Here is an 18,008-nt window from a genome sequence, read left to right on the forward strand (position 1 = left end):
AGCATAGAGCTGCCACCAGCCCATACCCTGCTCTGTGGGCCACCCACAGGTGCCCAAGAACATACACTAGGGGCACAGGGTTGTACCCCCACCCATGGGTGCCATAAGGGTATCCCATGGGTCTGTACACCAAACCAAAAACAGGAAGAGCTCCACTGCCAGGAGTCCCACATTGACTCCTGGGCAGAAAACAATACAGAACACACATGAAAAAGGACTACAGGACAAACACAGGGAGGCCCTGTCCCTCCAATGCATTTCCAGCATCACAGTTCCCCATTTGCCGGAACCCCGTGTGTGCGACGTCCAAAGCCACTGTAATGGTGTGATCAGACTCCACCTCCCCTTGCTGGAAGAGGGCTATTGCCTCCTTCTTATTGTCTGGGAGGAACTCCAGAACAGGCCCCAGCTTCTACCACAACTCCCTGCCGTACCTGACTAGGATCGCAAGTGCGATGGCCACCTTGATAATGGACGCCGTGGTGTAAATCACTTTCTTTCCCATGGTGTCCATCCTCTTCCCCTCGCTGCCCGAAGGGACCGAAGACAACAAGGACAAGTTGGCAGACTGTTTCCTCATGGCCACCAATACCACCGAATCCGGGGATGGCTGCGACCTCAGACACTTGGCTTCAGAGTCCAGCACCTGATATTTGTTCTCCAGCCTATCCCATTTTGCTGGAGCCGTGCAAGGGTTCTTCATGAGGGCTAGGCCCTCCTTCCCAGATGTCGTCCAGAAGGGGCATCGCCATGACCGTCTTCATCTTTGCCTCCTTCTTGGTTTCCTCAGGTACTAGCTGGAATAGCTCAGAGGCTCTGGAGACCATAGAGTGTAACGATCCCACGTCAATGGGTGGGGACACCCTATGTGGAGCATACAAATGTGTAAAATTTGCTGTCCGCTGCGACGATATCTTCGTCGTCGCCCGTCATCGTCGTGGCAGTATCTGTTACTGTAACTGTTTCTAGGTCTGCTTGGGGAGAAAGGACCGGACATGGTGGCAGAGCTTCAAGTGGGGGTGTCGGATGATGCTTCCTCTTTGAAAACAGCTTGATCGGGGCCTGGGGTACCCGAGGAACCAGAGCCAGGGCCATCCTCATCTAGATCTCTGACACCAAGGTTTGCAGGCTCAACAGAATATCCAAGGAAATGTCCATCGGCTGCGAAGGCGGAATAGGGAAATAAGGCCCGGCGCCGTCATCGCTATAGTCGTGCTCTTCAACATCCTCATGGACCGTGTGTAAGGACACCTGTCTTCGTTGTCCGTGGATGAGACTTCCATGGCTTGGGCTACTGCCTGTGGGGACTGATTCGGGGCCTCCTCAACCCCCCTTAGGGTTTTGATCCGTGGTCTGCGCTGGCTTCCCCCTTTCTGGCGTGCCAGCACACTTTGCCAAAGTCACTGAAGCGGTGTCATGCTTGGAGGGGTGGGACACAACCTGGGCTGCGGGGGCTACCTTCGCAGGGTCAGCGCCCTTACACTTAATGGAGTAGCTTACTCCATTACCAACGACGTCTTAGCCTGTTAGGCCTTCTCCTCCCTCCGTGGCTTCTCGGATTTCTCACATAGTTTAGCCGGGGTAGATTTCTTCTCCGAAGAGGAGCTCGATTGCTAGCTGGCAATTGAGGCAGAAGGTGATGCCGATCGCACCCTATCCACCTTGGGACCCGCTTCCGCGGTGAGCCCGGTGATCTCAGAATTAAGGCTCCTGCCCTTATCGTTGGCCCCAATGGATGAGGCGCCCTCAAAGGACTTAGAAGACTACTCCATGGACCGGCCGGTCCTGGGTGAGGTAGGACCCTGCTGGAAGCACGGGACAGAGGCCTTGGCGTTCAGCCACACCGCCAGTCTACTGTGCCTGTCCTTCATTGTCTTTTTGGAGAACCCGAGGCATATCTTGAACTCCACTTCCTTGTGGCCAGGGTGCAGGCAGTAGAGGCATTACAGATGCTTGTCCTCCACAAACATGTTCCATAGCCTGCATCTTGTACAGAGCCTGAAGAGGGACCTTCCCTGCTTCTCCTCCGTCATGGTTGGAGGGTGCGAAGTAGGCCCGATGGCCGCCTAGAATTTTCAACGACCTTCACCATTGAAGGGTGCGATACTTCACCGACTACGGGTCCCTGCTGTCGGCAGGAGAAGCAAAGAGTGCAAGGGCTTCTTTGAAATAGAAGAACAAGTTACTTTCTTACCTGGTAACGTTCTTTCGATAGGCTGATCCTCCGACGTATTCAAAATCTTTGACAGTGATTACCACAGCTGTGCTGCTTCGGAAAACATTTTCGGCGTAGGCGTCCTGCGTCGATACGATCCCTCGAGGACCTCCGCAGACGGTCGACGTCACCGGATGTTATATATATGACGCACGACGCCAGTAGCTTCAGTTGTAGTTTTTTTCCCCCAGAACTTGTGGCACCAATCTTCTGCCAGTAGTACTACAGAAAACCTTGCAGAAACGGAAGCTGCAATCACATAAGAAATTCTGTAGAGGGGCAGGTAGGGAGGGTAGGATGTGGAATACGTCGGAGGAACATCCCATCGAAAGAACGTTACCAGGTACGAAAGTAACTTGTTCTTCGAGGGGATTGTGTCCTCCGACGTATCCACATCTTTGACAGACTCCCAAAGCAGTACCAACATAAGGAGGTGGGAAAAGAATTTAGAATATTTTAGAATGCCCAATCAAATTGCAGACTAGAGGACTGCCTTGCCAAAGGCCAAATCTTGCCCATGGATAGAGTCCAGGGAATAATGTTTCACAAAAGTATGTACAGAGGCCCATGTGGCTGCTTCGCAAATATTGCGAATCGGAAAACCCCTCTGTAATGCAGTGGTGGCAGCCATACTCCTAGTAGAATGAGCCCGTAAGCCTACTGGAGGGTCCTTTCCCACCAAACGACAACACTCGGAGATCGTCAAAATGATCCATCTAGACAAGGTCTGCTTGGAAACAGCCTGACCTAAACGCCTTCCAGTGTAACCAATACAGAGCTGATCGTCCACTCTGACCCGGGACATCCGTGAGAGATAGAAACTCAAAGCTCTCCTAGGGTCCAACCTATGGAGCCTCTCCTCTTCCTTACCAGGATGTGGAGGAGGATAGAATGCCGGAAGAATTACCTTCTGGCTCAGATGGAATTCCGACACAACCTTCAGAAGAAAGGAAGACCGTACCCCAAGGAAAACCCTGTCCTTATGGAACACCGTGAAGGGTGGTTTGGCGGAAAGTGCCTGCAACTCAACTCACTCTGCGGACGGAAGTAACCGCAACTAAAAATACAATTTGAAAGGACAATAGTCTCAATGGAAAAGAATGTAAGGGCTCAAACAGAGCTCCCATTAGGAACTTCAAAACCAAATTCTAATCCCATCCCGGCACCTGGAAACACATGAGTTAGCCATTTTAGAAACTGAGAAACCAAAGGGATTTTAAAATAATAACATTCCTCAGACGAGCGCTTAAATATGGACAACGCCGCCAGGTAACCCTTAATGGTACCTCCAGACAGGCCCTTGTGGGCTAAAGAAAGCAAAAAAGACAAAACCAAAGGAATGGAACATTGGAAAGGATCCACATTCTGTATCCTGCACCAGTCGCAGAACTTCTTCCAATGGCAACGGTACAGGTATTTCGTTGCGGGCCTTCTGGCCGAAAGCAACACCTATATCACGTCTTAAGACTGCGCAGGAAAGGAGTGAGAAAGGAGATCAGGTCATAGTTAGCCAGAGAGGAAGAATCAGCACAGGGCTTCCTTAGGAGGGGATGCACAAGGGAGTGCTTAAGGGGGGATGAGAAGGTTCCAGTGGCAAAGGAGTGATTCAGAAATCAGCCAAGGCTGGAGTAAGGGCGTCAATGTGGTTCATGATGGTTCTGGATGAGCAGGGGAGACCCTGCTTTGAAGACTTTCATAGATCTGACTTGTCTAGAAACATCGTCTGGGGTGAACAAGGGAACGGAGAAGAAAGGAGGAGGAGAGACGGCCACAGGTGGGCCAGGAGTGGAGGAGGAGGTAAAAGAACAGAGGGTGGACAGAAGTCCTGAGTTCTAGTGATGAAATGAGAAGCCAAGGCTGTGCACAGGGTCTGGGAGGGAACAGGAGAGGTAGAGACTGCACAGGACTGGCCAGCTCCTTGCAGATTTCGGACGAGTTGTTAGATGCCGCAGAGAAACAGGATATATGGAATTTCAGAGAAAACAAAAAGTCCATTTAGCTATGTGCTGTGAGGTCAGCAGTATAATGAGCTATACAGATGTGGTGGATGCTAATCACTTGGACTCAGTACAGACCATTGCTAGTAATTCAGAACTCAATGAGTCATGCCAGATTTTAAACTGGAATTACAGGCAAAACAAACATTCCATCTGTTCTATAGGGTTAGCAGTATGACTAGCTATACACATTAAATGCTGTTGTGTCGGCTTACACACTGATGCAATATCCATCCATGCCAAGTGTTCTGGGACAGATATTGTGATCTAGACAGTTGGTGGTGCTACAAATATGAGTCAAGCCGCTCGCCCTAGGCTCTCTTAGTCTCACTAGGCCTACTCAACTTTCCCATAGGGGACGAATGAACTGATCCTGTAAACGATTAGGTTTTCTGTATTGTCTCATCATTTGTACACTACTAGATTAATGCGTTAAACTACTCTGTTATGCTATCCACTTTCTAGCATGTAAACAACTATGTCTGATTTCTATGCTAAAATGACTAACTATGCTAAAGATGCCTGGAACTATGCCATGATACCTTTGGGTCTGGGTGTGTAATAAATGTAATAAATAAAATTAAAATAAAATATACCAACAAATGAGTCTTTATGGCTTTGTGTTAGGCATACAGGGACAAGTGAATCATCAGAGTATTTGCCAGGTGTTTGCGCTGCAGTGTAATTAACAATAAAGATGTGTGGTTAGCATAATGGTTCAAATCTAGCCATGTGCAAAGGTATTGAGGCATAATCAGGATCCAAAGAAATGTAATGGTACAGATTCATACATTAAATTCAAACACATTATGTGCTATGAGTGCAGGGGAGAAGCATAGCATCACTGTACCAAGTTGCAATAGTCACTAGTCTTACATACTGTTACATTTGACACAAACTCGCTTAATAATGCAGAACATTAATGACTGCCTGAATGTTACTCCAACACACTTGCTACGGTCTCCAGTCATAACAAAGAAGCATTAAAAATATGTTCAGACTTCGCCAATCCCACTTTTTTGTATCATTTACTATAGCACCTTCATGACCTTTGTGCAACTCTTGATGACCATTTCTTCGCTAAACAATTGAAACAAAATCAATGAATCAGAAACAAGGTAGCTCTTACACAATGCAGCTTTCATCTGCCTTCCCTATCCTTGCCTTTGCTACATAAACCCCTTACTTCCCTTAATTGTAGAAGCCTTACAGGGCTTAGTCCTTCAAATCATCTTAGTACTCATTTGATATCCAAAGCAGCTAGAAACAACACCAACGGATCCTTCTCTTCCGGTAAAGTACTGACACAGTTCAATGAAGCCTTCTAAAAGCCACTTAAAAAAAATATGGTTTAGAATGCTGTAACCCTAATAAGTTTTGGGACATCTCCAACTATACATTTATGACAAATCTAATTGATAGAGCCACCTACATACAATTAATTAAATACACAGAGGAAACGCCATGATAAGGTCGAAAATCTGATTGCACAGGATCTAAAGACAATACAGAGTCAGTTTTCTATTTATCTCCACAAACTGAAAATGAATGGAGACCAAGACAAGGCACGTCCGCTAATTTTACTGGACCTCTCAACTGCCTTTGACCGAGTTGACCATTCCATTCTTAAACACTTTTGGGATTGAGGTATCAGAGAATAAGCTCTAGAATGGATTATATCCTTCATCCACAAATTAATTTTGGGGTCCTGCAAGTTTCCTCTATCTCACCGCTGCTATTTAATCTCTATGCATCACATTTTCTCATTTTGAGATCACTCAGTGCATCATGCTCCAAGTATGCGTAGGATACTCAACTCATTCTGAAAATCCCCAACAATAGTATCACAGATACAATACTACAACTAAACCAATGCATGGCTTCTAACAACTTATTTCTGAATGCAGAAAAAAACCTGACATTGTTATTACAGATAAGCCCTCCTCTACCCTGTGTCTCAACTTGTTCCTCTCCGATTTTAAACTCAAAATTGCCCATCTCTGCTTTCATGTAAGTGAAGAACCTGGGAGTGATCATGGACTGCAAACTCACATTAGAACCACAGATTAATGACATAGTTAGACGTTATTTTATCTTAGTCAAAATGTTTTAAAAAATTCAACCTTTTCTAATGTTCTCTGTAAAATGCACTGCCATCTCAACTATCATCCTTTGTAGGCTGGTCTATTTTTTTTAAGTGCCCTGGCTTCCTTACTAGTCAGACTGCAGTAAGAACTGAATGTGGCAGCTAGACGTACACTAAAGCTTTCATGCAGAAATCGCATAACCATTGTGTTGATCTCTCTGCAATGAGTTCCAGTATCCCGCAGAATTGCTTTTAAGGCAGGTTTTCAATTTAATGCGGTCCATGCCTTTACAACTTCCTTCACTCTACTCACAGGAACCTTAGGTCTTCATCCCACATCTCTTTGGCCACCCTATCATTTAGCAAAATGGGAATGGGGAATACTACATTTTTAGACCACGCTCCCAGGATTGGGAATTCTCTTCCTCCATATATAAGGTATATAGATATAAGAGAATGAATTCGACAATGTCGAAAAAGTGTTCAAATGTCACCACTGGTCAAGGGCCATTCACTATATCTCCTGCAGGGTCCCAATGTACCCAGTCTTTGCGCCTCTGGCTCAGCTCAGCTCATTTCAAAGTGTGCTCTGCACACAGTATGCTCAGGGTACGTGCACCTAGGCCGGGCGGGGCCATACAAATGCATGGAAGGCACGTGCAGAAGACAGGGGGAGTGGCAAGGTGGGGCCACAAGGCGGGGCCTAAAGGTAGTGGCTGGGGCCAGGCTATATAAGCCAGTCCCACCTGCATGCTGGCGCTTTGCGTTAGTCTGCTTGTGCAGCGTAACGCTTACCGCCGTCTACAGATCCTTACCTGTTCAGCACGAGCATCTTCAGTCTACGGAACCCATCCAGCATTTTACCAGGAATCAGCCACGCCATCGCTGTAAGCACCGCTGTCCGCTTCCTACTCTGCAGCTGCCACGCGCATCTTACCTGAGGTCAGCCACGCCATCGCTGGAAGCTCTACTACCCGCTTCCGACTCTGCAGCTACCGCGCGCATTTTACCTGAGAGCAGCCTTGCCATCGCTTGGAGCACTTCTACTTGCTTCCAACCCAGCAGCGGCCGCACGCCTCTTACCCGTCTCCTCGAATCCACTTCGGGCAGCACCTTGCACTTACCTGCCCCGAACGCCCAAGCAACTTCCGGTGCAGCATCCTCGCGGACCCTCTCATCTGGCAGCCGGAAGGAGTTGGGGGAACCGCTTGCCATCACCTGCAAAGGAGACAGAGAGCACAAGGTTAGCAATTGCATGAACTCTAAATGCTGGGCAGCGCAACTCGCGAACTTGGCGCATCATCCGGAAAGTCAACTTACCACTTGTAGGTTTTCCGGATTGGACTCTCTTCCATCACCACACACTCGTGGTCCATCTTCATACCTAGAGAGAGAGTAAAGGACAATATAACATTAAGGACAGTAATCATTCGGGAAAATCACCACAAAGGATACAGACAATAATCATTGTTATAAACACCTACCTTCAAGGCAGAACAGGTTGCAGCCGGTCTGGACCGCCACGCTAAGGACCAGTGACGCAACTAGGTCCATCCACAGCGTCCCTGCTGAGAGAAAGCAGGACGGAGAGCTCATCCTTACATTAAAACAGGTGAGCTTGCATGGGCAAACTCTTGCTCAATTCATTCTGGCATGAAAGTGTTGAGGGGGATCACAACACCACTCTCACTGCCTCTAATCTTCTCTCAGGGGCAGTACCAGCATCCAGAGTCTTTGATTTCACAGCAGCTGGGGGAGAGAGTCAATCCAAGAGAGCCAAGTCCTGGGAGGGCTCCAACCGTGCCCCAACGTCCCCGCAGAGACCAGGTGAGCGTAACATTTACCCTATGTAGACTGTACCTTAATTTATTAATGCTTCCCTCCCAATGTTTTCTTGCTCTTGTCAATTAAAAATACGTTTGTTCAAATGAACCTCAGTTTTTAAACGATTCACATTTGCACACTACCATACCTCCCAAACTAGTGTAGGCAGAATACCAGTGTGTATGCCCGAGAAAATTAAAATATCTAAGCTGTATCAACGAGTCCTTAAACTATGTAAGTCATCTGAGGTATACCATATGGTTTATAGTGATAATATCGAAAAAAAAATGTCAAACTACAAAAATGTCGAAAAGAAATGTCGAAAAAAAATGTCAAAAAAAAAAAACTAAATCGAAAAGATATACATATTACTGAAACAGTCAATTTTTCGAAAAATAAATGTCGAAAAAAAAGTTGAACAATAGTAATATACCAATGTAAAGTGTCATCAATAGTACCATTTAATAGGGGGGTTCCCTCCCTACCCCCCTCACCCAACACCCCGCAGCCACCCACCACCCCCCCGTGTCCCTGGCCCCCCTCTTACCCCTCATACACAACACAAAAGGGTAGAAAGGGTTAAGCAAATAGGTGACAACCACGAGTAAAGAACCTTTCCTAGGTAGCAAGGAACAAATAACGGTCGTGGAAAACCGTCATTACCTGACAGAACCACACTTGAGATTGGACTGCAGGGAATTGAATAGAGTCACTTCAGACTAAAACAGGTAATATTAACATAACTAACATGTAACTTGACATTAAAATATCTTACTATATAAAAATGTGTGACAGGAATGATAAAACCAGTTCATTTTCTCCGTTATTTTAGAGTAAACAATGGAGAACAAGATGGAGTATATCACCTCACAAAAAGGAGGAAGAAAGATGGTTTTAAATGGTTATATTTTCTATAAAGAAGCCGGAAAAAAGGAACGCACTTATTGTAAGTGCGCAGAATATGGCAAATCAAAATGCAGCGCTAGAGCAATTACTGAAGTTTCGAATGTAAAGACCAAAAATGAGCACAACCATCTACCAGATTAAACAAATATTATAATTAAAAAAACAATTTACGAACTGAAACGAAAAGCTGTGGAAAGTCAAGGAGAAGCAAGTGGGTCAGTGATTTCAAGAGTTTGTGACAAATTACCCTTGCATATATCGGCACAATTACCAGGAGAAAAATTAATACAACGTACGATAAACCGTACCAAACAACAAAAAGAGAACCTGCCACCGGCACCAATGGTATATACTGATATAATAATACCAGACATTTTTAAAATGACCGCAAAGGGAGAGAGCTTCCACCATGCCACACTGGAAATGAATAATGAAAAAATAATAATATTTTCAACTCCTAGTTAAGGCATTTTCTACAGTATACAACGAGACAAGGGTGTTTTTTTAATTTTACAGAGCATATGGAGAAAATTACAAAAACTAGGATTAAGCACGAAATATACAGACAGTTCTTATCAATACAACATAAAAACACTTTTTGCTTTGGCTTTTGTAAAAGAGGATCATGTTGTACATTTTTACGAACATTTGATTGAGAGTGAATATTATAAGAATCATGAGGAGGAAAATTCAGACTTATTAGACTACATGGAGAACACTTGGATAGGACAATTGACACGTAGTGGAACAAGACGCAGGCCAAAATTCCCTGTAATGTTGTGGAATTGCTACCAAGCAACATTAGAAGGTAAACCACAAACCAACAATGCATTAGAAGGTTGGCATAGCAGATTAAATAAACATTTCAATATCAACAACCCAAATTTGTGGCATTTTTTAAAAGAATTACAGAATGAGGAACACCACCAAGAATTTCGCCTATCTCAAACAATTTCCTTGGCAGCCTAGGAACCCAAAAGAAAAAAATACAGAGATTACGAACAAAAACTAGAACAACAAATAAGCGAATTTTACGAGCAGAATAAAGAAAACTTCCTCGATTCAGTTGCATTTCATTTAAAATGTTAAAAAAACGTAACGTTCCCGAGGCATCTACGATCCAATCTGGCAAAAGAGAAGAGTATCCAAATACGACAACCGGAAACTCCATAAATCCAAATGTGCAAGCAACAATCCATGGAAAAATGACAAAAAAATAAGCCAAGAAATATCCAAACATTGAATTCAAACAGTAAAATCCAGCACGGAAGAATAAGTGCAACTCCCAAAAAAAAACAGAAAGAAAATCCAGACTCTGCGATGCACCGGCAATAAAACCCAAAATAAAAAAAAAAAACATAAAATCCACGCAATCCAATGGAAAAAAAGTCATTAGGTCCAAAAAAATCCAGGAAAAAAAAGAAAATCCACAAAATCCATGAACGGAGCAACGGAGACGCAAACTTTTGTAATGCAATAGCGCCATCTAATGGACAAAATATATATTAGATGTTCAAGTTGAAAATAGCATGCTACTTATTTAACGTTTCATATTTATTTAAATAAAATAGTCTATTAAATCATATAATTATTAAAAGTTAGTACTATAGATGGTAAAGTTAAACATTTAAAAAATAAATACACATATGCTTACCTTATACATTGCATGTATTAATATTTTCGAAAAAAAAATTCGACATTTTGTATTTGACATTTTTTTCGAATAAATATTTTCGACATTTTGACTTTCGAAAATATTGCATTCGAAAAAATGACTGCACACCATACCACATCACACACCTTTCAAGCTTCCTACTATTCTTACTGCCCTCCTCTCTTTACCTGGTCTATCCATAAACCCCTAAACATGGTGATCCCTGGGCATGTACACAATACAAACTCTTAGACCACTGTGGTGGTGATTCAGTTAGAATGGGGTATGTCAAAATTTCATAATGTTCACTGCATTTTGCTTTTCCGCTTCTTCCCATTGTTCCCAGGCTTTCAGACCACATTAAACCAGAAAGTCCATGGTGGTAGTTGTGATGCCTTTTTTTGGTTGAGGACGAGTTAGTTCCCTCTCCGTGGGTGAGTGTTCTCAGCCCAGGAGTGGATACCTCTCCCCTCAATCAGGTCTACAGCTCAGCGTATCAGCATGGCAGACTGATAGGCTCCAAACAGATGGGTTTATCCCACGTTCTAACTAATTCAATCAAGCATCCAGAATAGCTTCTACTCAGAAACCAATGACCATCTTTGTGAAGAGCTTGCTTAACTGTTCCTCAAGGCGACTGGTGAGTCAGTTGTTAACCAGTGGTTAAGTAGCTGGCTCCTAAGTGAAATATTGTTTTCTCTTTTTCTCCCCTTTATGAGTCCCGGTTTAGAAACACTCTGAGATTCACATAAAAAACCTTTCCACAAAGCGGCTTATTTATTTACTACCAATGTCATGGTCTTGAGATCTAGGCAAGCCGTTATCTCTTTAGACCCCTTTCCCACAGATTTCTTGAAAGGTTGGTTCTGAAACCAGTTCCTGGATTAATTCCCAAGGTGCACCTTTTTTCCTTTGACCAAGAGGTGAACATATAGTGTTTCTTGCTCAAAGGAGGCTGGTCACTAATCATACTGGATATTATGCTGTTAAAAGCATCAATTTATCCTCTCACAAATTACATTAAACATGTCCTAACCATTGTTCATTTTGATTTTGCAAGGAAGGTTTGAAATCCATCCAAACCAAATAAACGCATGTTTGATCAAATTCGAGTGCTCCGTGCAATATCCCCTAGCTACAATTGATTGTGAACGCATGATTAGCCAGAGCGAATGCCGTGTCTTGGACAGAATCAAGAGGTGCATCCCTTTAGGCTATCTGAAGGGCTTCACTTGTTCCATTCCCCCTACTTCCTTGTTTTATTATAAGGTTAATGTGAGACACTAGGGGTTTGAATTTGGGACCAAGTTTTTTTCAGATGTCTTACACGACTAGCTCAGGCAAGTAATGACTGGGAGCAGGAAGGATGAATCAGAGTAATGGAGATAAGTAGTCGATAATCAATGCATTTCAAATGTTAAATATGTGCAGGGAGATTTCGTACTTGTGCAGATTATCTTTTGTCAGTGCCTGTTCCACAATGTTCCTGATTCATATACACTTTGGCAATGTGAAGGCTACCCTGAATAACCCAAATCCAATTAAAGTACAACTGAGCCTTGACAGCATTTCCGCTTTAAAATATTTGTTAACTCCCATATGTCAAATCTCATCTTCTTAAATTAATATTTTGCAGACAAGCCTATAGGTCTTCTCACAAAGGAGTGAAAGATTATTTTTTGGTGTACGAGGTCTGTGTTGCTCATCCTCCCCGTCACACATACCAGCTTGTATAATTGTAAGCCAAGCCCCCCTGGTCCCTAGATACACTGAATGAACTTCTCCAGTGTGCAACAAATGGCCAGCCCAACACTACATCCATATTCCTGGAACAGACTCCTTCCCAATCAGTCTTGCAAGAATACGTCATAACCAAGAAATTCGATAAGAATGCATTCAAATCCTGTTTTCTTTAAAGTAAGAAACTAAATGACTAGTTTGCCCAGTGCCGCCCCCTTCAATGGTGGTTCAGAGATGTCCAAAGAGCAAAGAAAAAAGGAAAAGAAAATAACGCACTCAAAACACTGGTGAGAATTAAACGTCGTCACAAAACCTACCTTTTCCTTCCTGTGATTCTAGCAACTTCCGCAACTTGCAGAGAGCGAGGTATGCAGCTTGGTTCTTCGCTCCTCTCTTATTTGGTCCAGACCCTTCGGGGAAAGGAATACCATCCATCACAGCATACATGGTGAAAAGTACCCCTGGTACTGCAATAAGTCAGGGGGACATAGAGAGCAGAAAGTCACTTATGCGTGTTGGCTGGCTGACATATGCTCTGACATCTATGTACACATTGGGGACAATATTATATGGTTATATGTGTGTTTTAGCTGTGAACCTGCATTTCTGCAGTGATTGTAGGATCCTTTAGATAATAGAGAACTATAACAGCTGTTGTGGACAGACTGATAAATGTACAATGAGAAAAGTAAACAAAGCCTGAATCCATTAAGTCTTTCGAGTGAAATCAAGCCACTATAAAACATTTACTTTTGAGAAGGCGGTAAATACCAAAAAACACTACATGCCCAATAAAGAAAAATAAGGAAGCAAATGAGCAACGCACTTGCGAAGAATATAAGACTTTTCGTAATTATTTTTTTAAAACATTTTTAGTCTCCAGTAGATCCTTTCAGGGACATTTTTTTGCATAAAGAAAAAAAAGAAAAGAAAAAGTACTCATGGCATAATTCAAGAGGAAATACACATACAAAGTGACTCATTGCACGAGCAAGAATGTTACTCACCTTAATGATTATTGTATTCCTAATCCAGAGTTCCCTTTCCTATACACCTATGAGACATTTCGTCCTTCAGGGACAACACCAGTGCATGATGCCGAACAGCATTATTGCAGCAGTAAAAATGTCAAGGTTCAAGCTAGCTATAAAAAGTCAGTCGCCAACTCCAATCTACACCCACACAGCAGACCATATCTTACTTGCCAACCGTCAATTATCACTAGCCAATGGCTAGCGGAAAATGCACATTTTGCGCCCTGATTATTAACGGTGTCAGCGGTACCTCCTTTAAGTATTCTACCTGGCGTTCGCAAGGAAGCACCATATGATTAGGATTGCATGCAACTGTAAGTCCTCATATATACAATTCAGTGAAAGGTTTATTAGCATGGGGTATCCGGAAGGATAATATAGCGCAACAGGGACAATGTCCTAGGAGTAGAGTAGTCACTGTGAGACAGTGGTCGAAGTGAGCGGAAGCGGTCGAGAGCGGTGCTCCTATACTTTTTTAAATTACCTTGTACAGCTCCTATACTTTTATTTTAAAAAGAAACTTTTCTGGAATGGTTTTGATTTAAAATAAAAGTGTAGGAAGAAGTTGAAACCGTCCCTTTCAGTGCATTGCACTGAACATCCCCTTAGGCAGCAGGTGCAAGTGTTTGGGGGGTGTATTGTGTGTGGGAGGGGGTGTGGCAATGGGGTTTGTGGGGAGCAGGGGCAGGCCAGCAGGAAACATAGTTCCACTACTTCTTTTCGTACACTTCGACCACTGCTGTGAGAAGTACATTACTTAAACCTACAGTGCATTTTCCACCATGCCTATGGGAGATCCTAATGCATCCTTGCTATTGGGAGGATGGTCACTAATTATTTCTTTTGCAATGTTGATCAGTCCAGAAAACATATTTAAACATGTTCCAAAGAACCTCTTATCCGAACATCAGCCCTGGACCTGCAATCTGTAGAAGGCATGTGGGATAAGCCACATGTCGGTTTTACAGATGTGCCTTACCGGCACATTCCTCGAGAAGGCAACCAAGTCCACATTAAATGATGATCAAATTGCCTGGAGACCCTTTAGTAGTAGTAGTAGTAGTAGTAGTAGTAAATAGTTTATTTTGGCTTGCGCCATTTCCAAAATAAATTCACCATACTAACATTCACTAATTAAGCCTCATGAAACTAGTTACATTTCAATTGTCATCTTAAAATGTGCTAAAAAGCACCTTGAAACGGTCTGCAAATAAAAACGTAATTAAAATGGTTTCCAAACTTTTAAATTAAATAGAAACATATTCACATGAACCAGTTACATCAACACAAGACAGAATAAAGACCATTGCAGCCAAGACTGACCTAATATTACAAATAAAATACCTTCTCAGCCACTTGCTTCACTGATCTAATAATTGTGTGCAAATAAGCAAAAAGTGGGGTAGATCCTAGATCGCACCACTACCGCAGATACAATACCTGGTCTTAAATTGCCATGGCATCCGACCCTTTAATGGGAAGACATTTAATCTTGTCATAACTAGAATACGTCTTAGAGTGTGTGACCGAATTGCCGTCACGGAGACTTTATCTGTTCAAGTACAACATACCATCATTAAGTGTCTTAAGTGAGCAGAGGTTTATCATACTGTTCATGACTTAATCGCGTTCTAGTTTTCATGCTTTGATTTTTAGGTGAAGCCTGATGATCAAGCCCCCCTGCTCCCCCCCCCCCCAAGATTGTTGATATCTAGGGCCCACTTTCTGCATAACATGGAGCATTTCTTGTACCGGGGATAAATGTCACAGGCAGAGTTTCTGGATAGTTCTTCCATTGCATTGCTAATATTTGGAGTTTCCGAGTGGCTAGAATGTAGTTTCCTGAAGTATTCCAAGAATCTGAATTTGGCCCATACCAAAGTGAGGCTTCAGACTGCCTTTGCTTCGTGCTAAGTAAATTGTACGCCGGATCCATCTGGAACAGCGTTGGGTTGTGCAGAGCTGCTCCAGCAGCTAAACTCGAAGGTGGGGCTCCTGCCCTTGTTGCAGTGAAATCAGCTACAGGCATGGACAGGGGCCTTTTAATTCATGCCTTACAATAGAGTGCCAGCTTCCGTCTGCCGGCGGACCTGGATTGGCTGGGTTAAGGCTCTGTGACTGGTTGCTAGTGTTGCCTAGCAACCAGACAGTTGTATTACGCTGGCCAGAGCCTTAATCCTGACCCGACTAGACTACTGCAACGCCATAAACGGCAACATCCGAAAACTTCAGGTCTTTCAAAGTAACGCCCTTGGAGCAGTACTCAACATCCCTAGATTAGCCCATATTTCCTCAACGAGACAGAAAATTCACTGGCTTCCGGTACAAGAATGCATTGTGTTCAAAACACTCACCCGTACACACAAATGTATTCACCGGGTCGCACCCTCCTATCTATCAGACAAGATTTCAAAACCCCGTCTGGCAAGGCCCACCAGAGCAGCCTACATGCACCTCCTTGCCATGCCACGATTCATGCTTCAAAAAGTGGGTGTCAGTAGCTTTCCTACGATTGCTAGAAAGCAGTGGAACACCTTGCCTGTCCAGCTTAGAGCAAATGAATCCTTCTGGACATTCCGCAGACAACTAAAGACTTGCCTCTTTACACAAAGCCTGGGTTAATAACGCACACTACGCAGGTCTGTTGTATATATTGAATATCTACTAGTATCCAGTATACTCTTCACTGTATCCATGTATATAATGCAATGTGTTACCTGCTGTATACTTGATTGTCGAAAACTGTTGGGATATTTGTAACCATGAAAACAATTTTAACCTTTTCTGTAAGAAGCGCCCTGATTTCTTTGGGCTTGGTGCGCTATATAAGCAACAATAAATAAATAAATGCCCCTCTGATCGAGGCCCCCCCTCTAGGGTTAAGGCACGACTGGGGCATTCAGGCCCAGGCCCAATAACTGCTGCAGGTAAATATGTAAAAACCGACCCAGGAACGAGTTGTTCGCACTCCCCATGAATGTATCTTTACTTCAAGAACCTGAATGCATGTATCAAGTCAAAAACCGCTGTACGTATAGTAAAATCACTTCAAGCCACCAAGGCCTGAGCATAGCCAATTCTTAAGTGACTCCAGGTGAGTAGACCATGTGCATTTACTTGAGAATATTACCCCTAGGTAGCAATAAGAATCAGCTACCTTAACATCAAGATATATGGACCAGGTAGATTTCTTCTTAAGGGCACTGAATACCACTGTTTTTGTTTTGCTTAGATTCAACCATAGGCCACTGGCTTCAAAATAACGAGCTGCATATCTCCGACTATGCTCAAGACCCCTTGGGGTCAGGTCTATTAAAATGGCATAATCAGCATATAGAAGGGTGGGATACTTAACTCAGTTAAATGTTGGCAGAATAAGCCCTTCATGTAACGAGCCAGGCATGAAATCAAAGAAAAATTATAAAAAGCTACGGGACCAAGGGACAGCCCTGGCAAACAACTGTTAGTTGTGAACTCCCTGGATGACTCACGGCTGGAGTGGCCCAAATCTGAGGCCCTTGTATTGGAATAGAGGCTGATAATGATCTGCAGAAGAGAAATCGGCCCACCCATATTCTGTGGAATTCCATAATTTAGCATTGACATCAACCATGAGGATTACACTGGAGTCGCTAGCGGATGTAAGCCGGTCCGCTAGCCACCCACTGGATGTTAATATATTCTTTAAATCCTCTTTGGGATGCAAGTAAATATTACTGATCAGGGGCCTGTAGGCAGCGTTACTACAAGGGGAAGTGGATATCATTAATTTGATCAGAGGAGCTGGAGATATATACTGGATTCCAATTAAGAGACCTCCGGACTAATGTCCTACCAAACCCATAATAAGTAGCCGCACATATGTTTACCCAGTATTTGGGGAAGATTTAACAAGTTGAGTCTCGTCCGTTAGCCAAGTCTCTTGCATGCATAATGTCATGATTTTTTAACACGTTTAGCCAGTCGTGATAGTCTAGTTTACTACAGACCCCATTCACATTCCAATTTAGCAATTTTACTGTGGTAATGGGGGAAACAAGCAAAACATAGTCCTCAGCCCTGCTGGTTTGCCTTAGGACAGTTTTTGTGCCACGGATGTTTGAAGTGGTACATAGAGTTATATATTCAGTTACAGCTAATGCGACTTTATAGGTGCACCTTACTTGACAAAAGCGTAGACCTTCTCTTGTGCTTGTTTTGGTATGTTAAAATTTAAAGAGGGTAGCTGGCCCAGTCTCCGTTCTAACTCTTCTCTAGTCAGATCAATAATTAGACCATTAGGGTCTACTTTTGTTTGTGTGTGCAATTTTGGATTTTCCAAACTGTCTGCAGCCTCTACCTAATCACAAAGGATGAGGCATGTATCGCAAAGATGACATATGGCACCTTACGTCCTCAGGGAACTCAATCCCTCTGTTTGACAGAGCCTCACGACGGTTTAAAATATAAGAGCAAAAAAGTGATTTAGAACAACAAAAATTAACATTACAACCTTTGCAAAACATACAGTTAGATAAAATATGAACGTTTAGAGACAATTTAAAATAGGTGT

General features: G+C 43.4%; 1 protein-coding gene across 1 annotated transcript in view; it reads right to left on the reverse strand.

Annotated features, from left to right (window-relative positions):
• Positions 1-18,008, reverse strand: part of LOC138566703 (adenosine deaminase domain-containing protein 2-like) — a 1,803,535-nt gene that overhangs the window by 1,208,539 nt on the left and 576,988 nt on the right. Inside the window, exon 4 of the mRNA XM_069644294.1 lies at positions 12,740-12,889. Coding sequence (XP_069500395.1) covers positions 12,740-12,889 — 150 coding nt within the window. The remainder of the gene's footprint in view (positions 1-12,739; positions 12,890-18,008) is intronic.

The sequence above is a fragment of the Ambystoma mexicanum genome, chromosome 2p (assembly GCF_040938575.1).
Source record: "Ambystoma mexicanum isolate Mex_15411 chromosome 2p, UKY_AmexF1_1, whole genome shotgun sequence".
NCBI classification, from domain to species: domain Eukaryota; kingdom Metazoa; phylum Chordata; class Amphibia; order Caudata; family Ambystomatidae; genus Ambystoma; species Ambystoma mexicanum.